Below are 11,387 nucleotides of genomic sequence, written 5' to 3' on the forward strand. Positions count from 1 at the left end.
TCCAATTTTTTTTGTTGGGCCCTGACATGATACTAGTTCGATTTGTAGACAATTAAACACCACCACTACTCGCACCGCGCAGCTCCTGTGCGCGTTGATTGGCGCATTTGGTACCAATCCTTCACTACCACAGAAGACTGGTGCTGCGAGTGAGAAAGAACTAATGGAATTACGTTTTCCGAAATGGGAAATGAATCATTTCATATTGTAATAATGTATCGAACAACCAAATGGGGCTCACTGGGTGTGGTGATCTGGATCTCACTCCTCCATGTCGATCACACTTAAGCCTGGTGTATTTCATTGATCACCTTGTAAAATTTGGGTAGTGATATATGATACTTTCTTTGAGAGTCCATACGATTATCCAAAAAGGATTTGTGGTTATAAAATTTGGTGAAGGGAAGGGGTTTGTTAGGAGATGAGAGGAATGATCATTTAAATTTCTGAAGGGAATAAGCTTTTTTTTTTTTGGAAAAGATGCTTTAGGCAACAGTAAAATGCACATAAAAAGTTTATGAGCTTGCAATTGCCAATGCGGCAACTTCATGAGCAATCAAAGCGCATCAGTGCTTCCTATGCAAGATAGGTGCTGGGCACAGAACATATCCTTCTTGAGAGAGACTCGGCTACGGTGATCGCATAGACCTAAGGTTCGGGATGCGCTACAGGGATAGGTCGTTGCTCCACGACATTCGTAGGTTACGAGAAGAGTGTGGTTCCTACCAGGCCACGTATACAGGAAGGCAAACGGTGTCACAAGCTAGGTTGCCTCTTTTGCGACTCACCACTCAGGAGGTATTCTCTAGACGGACCGTGTGTCACTGTTGGAGCTTTTGTGTAGTATTTTGTTTTGTGATTTTGCTAGCTGCATCCACACCTGTCGTGTGTGAGCCGTTGTTGTACTAAAAAAAAAAGCGTCAATCTCCTCTTGTTGCTTGGCAAGAAAATATTTCTGTGCGCTTGAGCCATGTAGCATTACTTTTTATTTTTATTTTTTGGTAGGAATCAGTTAACAATAGTAAAAGAAATCCTACATTAGTGATATAAAATAGGAGTGGATGATTAGATTAAAATTTGAAGTGAAAAAAATAATGGAACATTGATCCTATTTGTTGTTAAATGTATTTTCAGAAATTAGTATAAAATTAATGCACTCTAGAATATAATTGGCAAAATTAAACACTAGAATGGAATTATCATACCTTTTCCCATGCATTCTTTCGTTTCATGCCTGAACAATGGAATGAAAATGATGATTTTGCTTCATTAGTTTTCATTCAGATTTTGCTTTTTGTTTTTCTTGTGTGCAAACTATCATTTTATCCTAAACTATCTTCTAAAGTCTAAACAATCAAATACTAAAACTATTTAATATTTATACTTTTAAGAATCTCCAATCCCTATTTTTTAATTTTTAAAATACTTTATTTTAAACTATAGATTTGTATACTCTCTCTCCCTGCCTTGCTGGTACAGAAAGAAGAGATAAACTGAACGCGAGAAAAAAGAACAACACATGTAGGACTTAAAGAGTAATAAAAATAGAGAGTGAAATAAAAGAAAGTTAATCTTTAAAAAGAATAGATGGTAGAATAGAACAGAGCGGTCATTCTTAAGCAAAATTTATAACTTTCAGCTTATTCTAGGATAAACTTATAGCTGGAATAAGCTGGATCATACCAGACTAGACCTGACCCAAGCCCAAATTTGGGCTTATTTCATGTTCAAGCATTGCAAAACTAAGGCTCCTTTGGAAGGGTTGTTGGCAGTAGAACTTTTGAAAGTAGAGCTTTCTGAAATAGATCTTGTATAAAAAGCTGTTTGCTATTTGGTAACTATATTTCTAAAATGCTGTGCCATTTTAACATATGTTTGGTAAACAAACTGAGAAAGTACTTTTGGTACGACAAAATGACCATAAAAAATATTGCATAATATTATACAATATAATATAATATAATATAATATATATTAATACATAAATATATGATATAGTATAATATTACTATAATGTAATATAATATTATTATAATATAGCAATATAATATTATATACTATATTATAATATTTTAATATAATATTAAATTATTTAACATAACATATCAATATATTATGATATAATGTAATATAATATTATATTTATAGCATAATATAATAATAAATATATAAAATATTATAATTATTAGGGTAAAGTAATTTTTCATAATATAACAAATTTTCTAGCTAGGTGATAAAATTGATTAAACCATTACTAAATGAACATTTTGTATACTTATTATATTTTATCATGGGTATTTTGGTTAAAAAAAGCTTTCCGACCGAGCCTAAAAGTACTTTTTTAGAAAGCTCCAAAATAGAGCTTCTCCCAAAAAATTATTTTTAGCTTTCTGAAAAAGCTAAATCAGCTTTTCAAAATTTTCACCAAATATCCCTATTTTATCTAAAAGTGCTTTTGGAGGCCAGAAAGTGCTTTAGGGCTAAATATCCCTATTTAGCCCTCCAAAAGCTCTCCCAAGCCCCGTTTGGAAAAACTTTTGGAAGTAGAGCTGTTGGAAGTAGAGCTTTCTGAAGTATAGCTTTTATAAAAAGCTATTTGCTATTTGGCAACTATATTTTTAAAGTGCTGTGCCACTTTAATATATGTTTGGTAAACAAAATGGAAAAGTACTTTTGGTATGATAAAATGACCATAAAGAACATTGCATAATATTATACAACAGAAAATAATAAAATATAATATATATTAATACATAAATATATGATATAGTATAATATTACTATAATATAATATAACATAACATTTTTTATAATATAGTAATATAATATTATATACTATATTATAATATTTTAATATAATATTAAATTATTTAACATAACATATCAATGTATTATGATATAATGTAATATAATATTATATTTATAGTATAATACAACAATAAATATATAAAATATTATAATTATTAGTGTAAAGTAATTTTTCATAATATAGCAAATTTTCTAGTTAGGTGATAAAATTGGTTAAACAATTATTAAAGGAACATTTTGTGTAATTATTATATTTTATTTTGGGTATTTTGGTAAAAAAAAATAGCTTTCTGACTGGGCCTACGAATACTTTTTTGGAAAGCTCCAAAATAGAATTTCTTCCAAACTTTCTGGAAAAGTTAAAACAGCATTTCGAAATTTTTACCAAGCACTCTTATTTAATCTAAAAGTATTTTTGAAGGTTCAGAAAAGCACTCCCAAACGGGGCTAAGCCCAGCGTGAACTTTTTTAATGGGCTTCAACTTCTAGACCCAAACAGAGAGCCCAGTCTCTAAGCCCGGCCGTGGCTATTTTCTCTATCATTAATATATAATTCACCCAAACCAGTCCAAGAGACCGGAGGGGATCGCCTCCTTTTTTTTTTTTTTTTGGCTAAGGTACTCGCTTCCTTCATCATCGAGCCATACGTCCATCCATCCATCCATCCATTCTTTTAGGCGGCGAGGGCGATGCCATTAGCGGCATCTTTCCCTCCCTCTCTCTTCCGACACGCATCCTTCCGCTCCTCACTTTCTAAAACCCTTTCCTTCCTTCCCCTCCCCCTCCCTTCCCGCTATGCCCGCCGCCCCTTCTACCTCTCCTCCTCCTCTCTCAGACCATTCGTCAAACACCCCTCGCGCAGATCCTTCCGCCCCCGCCCCATGCCCCACCCCTCCCTCTCCCCTCTCTCCACCGACGCCGCCCCCGCCCTAACCCCTTCCCTTGACCCCGACCCTGACCCCACAGTCGCCGCCTCCACCAGGTCCAAGAAGAAGGCCCGCCGCGAGTCCCCCGAGGGCCTCCTCCGCCACCACCTCGACATGTGCTCCAAGCGCGGCGACCTCCCCGATGCCCTCCGCCTCTACGACGCCGCTCGCGCTGCCTCCACCCCCCTCTCCCTCCACCACTACAACGTCCTCCTCTACCTCTGCTCCTCCCCCTCCGACGCCACGGACGACACCCGTGCCCTTGGGCTGGAGCGCGGCTTCGAGATCTTCCGCCAGATGGGCGCCGACGCCGTTTCCCCCAATGAGGCCACCTTCACCAGCGTCGCCCGCCTGGCCGCCGCGAAGCAGGACCCGGACCTCGCCTTTGACCTCGTCAAGCAGATGTCGAGCGCCGGGATTCCCCCCAGGCTGAGGTCTTACGGCCCTGCGCTCTTTGGCTTCTGCAAGAAGGGGGAGGTCGAGAAGGCCCACGAGGTGGAGGCCCACATGGCCGCGGCCGGTGTCGTGCCGGAGGAGCCCGAGCTTGCCGCGCTCCTCAGGCTCAATGTCGAGAAGGGGAGGGGGGACGACGTGTACCGGCTGCTCCACCGCATGCGAGCTATCGTGAGACGGGTATCGGAGTCCACGGCGGCGATCGCCGAGGAGTGGTTCAGTTCGGATGCGGCGGCTGAGGCTGGAGTGGAGGAGTGGGATGTGGGGAAGGTGAAGGAAGGGGTGGTGAAGGGAGGGGGTGGGTGGCATGGGCAAGGATGGTTAGGAAAAGGGCGGTGGAGTGTGGGGAGGAGCGAGATGGATGAGAATGGGGTGTGCCGGCGGTGTGGGGAGAGGCTAGTTTGCATAGATATTGATCCACAGGAGACGGAGGACTTTGTGAAGTCGTTGGCTTCCCTCGCTTGCCAAAGAGAAGTCAAGACCGACTTCATGGGTTTCCAGGTTCGTGTGGATTGTGTTGCAAGTATAGCTGATTATTTCTGCATCTTGTTTATACCGGTTCTTGTTTCTCAGTTTGAAAAGAAAGGTTGGATTTTGTGTCTGGATGGTTTCCACTGGTTTTTCATTTCTATGCATTGAAATTCCTTTTTCTTGTAAACAAAATACCACATTTCATTGGACTTTTAGATGATCTTGACCTTGCAGTGTTAGATTGACATTTTTACGAAAGATTGATTATGCTGCTCTATGTTGGACAAACATATATGCCTGTGTTAAAAACAGTGTCCTTTATTACATTTGAATTCAGGAAAATCCAATGCAGTCATTAACAGGATCTGATGCTTCCCTTGGATTAAAAAATCATGGACCATGAGTCCAAGAGCGAATTTAAGTCGGATGCATATTTCAACTAGCAAGCAAAGACTTACCAATTACTAAAATTGACACGATCGCTTATCCTTTTTCTTATGGATAAGGCTTACCATCCTCATTTCTTCTGCATAAGGTTCATGATGGTAAATTGTGGACTAACAAAATGACAAGTCCAACATAAATTAAGTATTAGCTAATAAGGTGAAAGTTACTTATATTGTATGTGAAATATATACTAATTAAATTATACTGCAGATTAACATAATGACATCGTATTTACTTCCAGCAAAACCTTTGCATTATAAAACTAGTGTTATTGTTCAATATCAACTAAATACAATTGTTTGTTTTCCTTGTTTCCCTGCATTTTTCCATTTTCTAGACACCAACATGTATCCAAATATGGCACCCAAATCTATATGCGTGCTATTTGCCCTTGTGTATCCATTTTTCAGTATCCTGCCTTCCTTTCACTTAAATTAGCATGTATCATTAACAAACATATGGAATAGTAGAAAATCAAGCATGTTGCTTTTACTGCCATAGATTCATTGCATCTTCTAGAAGTATGGACGATTTTTGCCTTTTTAGTATCTTAGAAGCTGAACTCAATTCAGGAGTGGCTCAACCGTCGTGGACCATTTGATGCTGTTATAGATGCTGCAAATGTGGGCCTTTATAAGCAACACAACTTCAGCTTTTTCCAGGTAAGGGCCTTTTGCATAAAACGTTATGATCCTTGTCATGTTCCATTAATAAGCCCAGCAATCATGGAATGAAATCCAATTTATTTCGAGTTAAAATATGTTCACTTCTGTGGCAGCTAAATTCTGTGGTAAAAGGAATGCGTCAAATGAGTCCATCAAAAAAAATGCCCCTTATTATTTTGCATTGTCGGCGTGTGAAAGGTGGCCCTGCCGATAGTCCAAACAATAAGAAACTATTGGAGACCTGGCAGAAGGCCGGTGCACTATATGCTACCCCTCCAGGCTCAAATGATGATTGGTGAGTTTTTTGCATAGAGCCTGCCCAATTCTGCAATGACTCAACTTTATCCATTATAAAATTTGTTAAGAAAAAATATCTTTGAACTTGTCTCTATTGAGTAAATAGTTATCCCAGTTAGAGACATAATAAAAACCATAGGTGAAATGAATGTGAAAACAAGCAAGAAACACATGCAAAATTGTTTTCTAAAGGTTTCCCCCGTTATGTCTTCACTAATTATAGAGATTCTAACATTATGGTGCACAAAGATTCGAATAGGAATTCTTTTGAGGCCCAGTGGAATGAATAATATAGAGGGCTGTTTTTCTTACAACACATCACTAAAAGAGGAAATCTTAAAACAATTAAGGAGCTACCCTTGTGGAACTAACAAAACCTTCGTTAGTTCCTTGGAAGTAGCTCACCACTTTCTCCCTTTCCCTTCTAGATGGCCTTGGCCATCCCTCAACCCATGTGGTCTGCCCCCTCTTAGCAGCACAATTGCATCTGTAGTCTCCCTGGTTGCTCCTGTCATGGCATTGCAGCCACCAGTGCTCACATCTCGATGATCAACACGGTGCTTTTCGGGTAGTACGCCAATGCTAGGCCCTTGCTGCTGTGCAGGGTGGCGCGGCAGGCCACCATTATCTCTATTTTCTAGCTTGCTGATCAATTCCTTTGCATGCACAAAAACAAAGACTGCACGATGGTTGCCTGGCTGCACACTCCATCCATTGTCTTTGGCAAGGGAGGCGGAGCTTGAGGCGAGGAGCTTGGAGAGGGTGCAACATGTGTAATTGAGGTGCCCATCTGTGGGGGCAAGGTGGTGGCGGAGTGGAGGGCGAGGGAGATGATAGTTGCAATGGTCCATGACATGGTTGATGAGGTCGGCAAGGAGGTGATCCATGAGGGTCCGGAAGATGGTGGTTGGGTTATGACCGAGGTGGAGGAGTGATCGTTGGCGTTGACAACAAGGAGGGTGCCAAGTGTCAAGGAGCTTGGAGAAGCAGGGAGGGATAGGAGGGGCGGAGGTGGCTTCTTGAAATTGGCTAGTCGGGGAGGAGGGAATGGAAGTGGTCAACGACAGGGAACCAGATGAAATTGAAGGAGAGGGAAGGGCCTCTTCTCAGGAACTAATGGAGGCTTGCTTAGCCTGTAGAGATAGATTTTTACCTACTTTGCGATTTGCAATTTGGATTATGTGCCATATTATGAGGGGCCTTTCATATGACTCATTCTAGAGGGCCCTCTATATAACTTCTATTCTGAATTCCTCATACTTGATAAATGCACTCATTTTTATCATTTTTTTATTTTTTTGGTCTGCACTTATTCCTATGAAAAGCATACCATATCTTTGCCTCTTTGTGTTCAAAATCTACTCATTACCTTTTAAGAAATCGATGATATCATTTACAGCAAACTCTCTCTCTCTCTCTCTCTCTCTTTCTCTCTGTGTCTCTGTGTGTGTGAAATTTGTGATTGTAGATTGTCTTTGTTGTGCTGAGCTCAAAAGAACAGCTAATTTTTCATTTCAATTCTTGACTTTCTCTTATCTCTGTCTTTCTAACATCAATTTATACCACTAGCATGATTTTACTAACTGCATGACATCTTTGCTTTGTTTTATAATTTGGCTTTTCATATCATTACAGGTATTGGTTGTATGCGGCTGTCAGTTGTAGGTCTTTGCTTGTTACAAATGATGAGATGAGGGACCACTTGTTTGAACTGCTAGGGACTAGTTTCTTCCCTAGATGGAAAGAGAAGCATCAGGTCTGTCTATGCTCCTTACAGCAGTTCATAACAGTGTATTTCCAATACGATAATAGCAACTTTTTAGGGTATCTATTTGATTTTATGATTCTTTTTAAATATCATTACTCTAGATTTCTTGGTTATGATTATTGCTTCCTTGTAAACCTTTCTTTTAATTTCCATCAAATTTAATGCTTTGTTCAATTTACTTTTGAACCTAATCTTCCAAGCTTTATTGTAAATTCTAGTTAGCATTTGTAGTAGAATTTGTCATCAGATGGTGCTAAATCATTTGCATATGATGCACATTAAGGACCTGCCTCCTGATATTCTCAATCAACAATGACATGACTTGTGGACTTGGAGTAGATATGCATGTTGTTGACATTAATGTATGCAAGTGCTACGTCACACTGTTCTGGTATTGTTACGTGCGAATTTTGCAGCTATAACTTGCATTTAAATATTTGCAGGTGCGTCTTACATTTTCCAGAAAAGGCCCCAGTTTCCACATGCCGCCTCCATATTCAATTGTCATTCAGGTGATTAATCCAAATCTGATTTCTCATCCTGCTAGCTGAAATATTAGAGTAATACAATGTTTGGCTTCAATAAGCAACGTGCTTTTGTTTTTAGTGATATCAGATGGCTAGGTGATTCCAGCCCTTTTGGGTTAGATACAACTATGGGCCCAACTTGTGTTGCACTGGCCCAGAGTTGGCCATTCCATGTCATGATGCATTCATATTAGATAACCAACCTACTAGGTATGGAATCTTGATAAGTGGTCCATTTTTGCCACTTCTCTGAGTGTTTTTGTCCCATTTTTTGGTTCATGTCTCTAGTTGCACTAACTTATGCAGCCCCACAATTTGGAAATCTTGAATATATATCATGAATCTTATACCCTAAACAACCTGCTAGGCCAAGTCTGTCTCTTTATTGCAAAATGACCTCATAGTTCATACGCTCAGACCATTGCTTCCTGATATGTGGGCGATAATGGTCTGGTTTAGGTCAGATCTACCTTTCTTATGAAGAGCTAATTGATCTGATCCAAATCCAATCTAACCTGGTCAATGGTGACACTCGCTGACCTGAATCCACTGGCTCGTCAGTTAGACATCCATGTACCTGAGTTGGCGTGGGCTTTTGGGGGAAGAAAGGAGAAGAGTGGAGGGTGGCGAGGAAATGAGAGGATGGTTCCAAATCACAGCACAACAGGACTATGGCGTGGGCAATGGCAGTGAATCAGCAGACAGCAGCACAAGATAAGGCTTTGGCAATGGCAGTGCATCAGCAGACAGCAGCACAGGATTGGGAGTTATAAGGGTTAGGGTTTGCCTTCTAGATCAGGATCTTTTTTTTTTTTTTTAGAAAAAAGGAATCATCCTTTTTTTTAATGTGATGGTGCTCTGTGGATTAAATTAACCCAGATCTGACAAGTGGGGCAATCTCATTTGGTCTAATACGCGGCCGGTGGAACAAGCAAGCTGAATCCTCCCTGGTTTTTTCTCTCTCTTTTTGTTTTTGGTGGGGTGGGGGTGGTTGATTGTTTCATGTTAACAGGTTTGGGTATACATATATACAGGATGGGCAATTCAAAAGCAAGGATCATTTGTTGGGAAGGTCATTAGTAAGGAACTTGTTAACGAAGCAGCTAAATGGGCAGATCCTGCAGAGTCTTCAAGGCTGTGACTTTGTTTTGGTTTTACCTATTTTGTTTTATTTATTGATTATTGTGAGCTTGTTACTTGTTGATGGAGAGGTAAGGACTGTTAGTTGATTTCCATGTTCATGGTCACTCTTCAAATGCCAAGATTTGCTTAAGTTTTGCTCCTCATTGGTCGTTCTTAACCGTAACTTTGATCTTGCCTCTGTTGGATGCAGGAGTCTGAAGGTGGAAGCTGGCATATACCGACAGTTTTAGGTGATGATATTGAAACACCTCGGCAGTGGGTTTGTGCAACCAGACATGCTAACACAGTTTCCTCTCTATCCCATGCATGGTTAGGCCAGATGAGGTCGTAGCATCTATAATTAGCTCGAGGTGAGCGCACATTTTTGATTCGATCCATTCACACCTTCTCCATCGATCCCTTAATGAAGGGTATTTATTCATCTTCTGTAATATTTATTGTGTGTATTGTTATATTTATTGAGTGGTAAATTCTATATGTTTAAAACTGCCATTGACTCCGAAAATAATAATACATACAGAACTAGATTAATTAGCTGCCATCTAAATTGAATTGGTCTGCCCCCCCTTGGTTTTATTTCTCTAGGCTTAGACATATCAAGACTCTACAATGTAGTTAGGTTGGTATTCTGGCTTTTCTACTAATTATTACATCAGATTCACCTAGAAATAGGTGTGGTCTCACGCGCAGTGAGAGGCCTGTGGTACATCTTAAACAGGTTATGCAATGCCTATGTAGATCCTGCTTGAATGTTTTGAGGTAACAATGCAAGCACATCAACTCTATTTTCTTTGTGAATATCAGAGTTAGGATGAACCATTGATCAAGTCCTGAAATGCAGTGTCCTCATCTGTTGCTTGCTCCTTGCAACTCCAATGCTGATTTAAAAACTGTGTAACAAGAAAAACTTTCGAAGTCTTTCTGCTGATCAGACTAAGAATGAGGAGAAGATTAGAAAGCGAGTTGAACCAGTTTGGTCGTCTTGCAGAAAGTCTGTGGCATGTTATTTGCTGAACCATTTGACGGTAAAATCTTTGCGGCAGTTTAACTACAATCAAATATTTTTAGGAGGATTTGATGGTTAAAGGATGCATAAGAGGCAAGTTGAGCGAGGAGGTGGGAGTCATGACGTTTCCTATACATATCATATCATCATTTTTTTTAATGAAAGAAAAACAAAGGCTATACAGCAATTCTCACAAGTTGAAAAGATTTGGCAGCATTTCCCTTTTTTTTTTTTTCAGCTTTCAAGCTATTCCTCATGCTTTTCCGCAAAGTGAATTCCAGCTTGGGGGGCTGGGGGAGGGAGGTGGTCTCGGGGGAAGGCTGGCCTTGGTGGAGGGAAAGGATAGAAGGAGGTGGATGAGGTGGCAGGATGGGGAGGAGGAGGGCGTTGGGTGGTCACAAAGGGAGGGGGGGGGGGGGGGGGGGCGATGAAGAAGACGGCAATGTCGATGAAACAGCAATTTGTATTTGTATACACAAAGGATATACAGTTTATATTGATACACACGTAGAGAACATAATGCCTGCTTTGATAGACACATGCAGACTGATATGCTCGCTGATATGCACCTTTTAATAGGTGGTGGTACATATCTAACATATACGGATAATTCGAGTCTTTTTTGTAAATACATAATTTACTTATCAGAGACTAGGTATGTGAATCTAATGGACATTTATTTAGTATCTGATACGTGCAATATGCTACTTGATATGCACTTATATTTTTGGCCACACTGTCATTCTCAATGCACGCAGCACGCTTACTCTTTACTTAAACACATGCATAACTTTTCTTGATACATGGTTATCTTTACTCTCTGATCCTCCGGTGCACACTTATAACTAATATGGCTTGCTCACGTAGTTACAAATA

At 39.9% G+C, this 11,387-nt stretch overlaps 1 protein-coding gene across 5 annotated transcripts; it reads left to right on the plus strand.

Annotated features, from left to right (window-relative positions):
* The first annotated feature begins 3,383 nt into the window (after positions 1 to 3,383).
* Positions 3,384 to 10,448, plus strand: LOC103702617 (proteinaceous RNase P 1, chloroplastic/mitochondrial-like). Of its 5 annotated transcripts, none has more exons than XM_088715027.2 (8): positions 3,385 to 4,688; positions 5,678 to 5,767; positions 5,884 to 6,065; positions 7,703 to 7,823; positions 8,279 to 8,347; positions 9,397 to 9,573; positions 9,696 to 9,855; positions 10,310 to 10,448. In XM_088715027.2, exons 1-7 carry the CDS (start codon positions 3,498 to 3,500, stop codon positions 9,834 to 9,836), a joined length of 1,971 nt encoding a protein of 656 aa, XP_088571153.1. In that variant the 5' UTR covers positions 3,385 to 3,497; the 3' UTR covers positions 9,837 to 9,855; positions 10,310 to 10,448. The 5 variants fall into 5 exon arrangements, 4 of the variants coding, with proteins under 4 accessions (XP_038989250.1, XP_088571153.1, XP_088571154.1 ...); XM_088715028.2 differs by having other exon boundaries at positions 10,347 to 10,448; XR_015974984.2 differs by lacking the exon at positions 10,310 to 10,448 and having other exon boundaries at positions 9,375 to 9,573; positions 9,696 to 9,834.
* Positions 10,449 to 11,387: the final 939 nt, after the last annotated feature.

Source organism: Phoenix dactylifera, chromosome 2 (genome assembly GCF_051530095.1).
Source record: "Phoenix dactylifera cultivar Ajwa chromosome 2, Ajwa_hap1_PhDact_Kaust_v1.1, whole genome shotgun sequence".
Taxonomy (NCBI): domain Eukaryota; kingdom Viridiplantae; phylum Streptophyta; class Magnoliopsida; order Arecales; family Arecaceae; genus Phoenix; species Phoenix dactylifera.

What these genes read in the sequence shown, in the direction of transcription:
- LOC103702617 (XM_088715027.2), top strand. Translation starts at nt 3,498, where the DNA reads ATGCCATTAGCGGCATCTTTCCCTCCCTCTCTCTTCCGACACGCATCC. An exon ending in GATGGAAAGAGAAGCATCAG is followed by an intron (nt 7,824 to 8,278) that starts GTCTGTCTATGC and finishes AAATATTTGCAG; the next exon opens with GTGCGTCTTACATTTTCCAG. An exon ending in TGTTACTTGTTGATGGAGAG is followed by an intron (nt 9,574 to 9,695) that starts GTAAGGACTGTT and finishes TGTTGGATGCAG; the next exon opens with GAGTCTGAAGGTGGAAGCTG.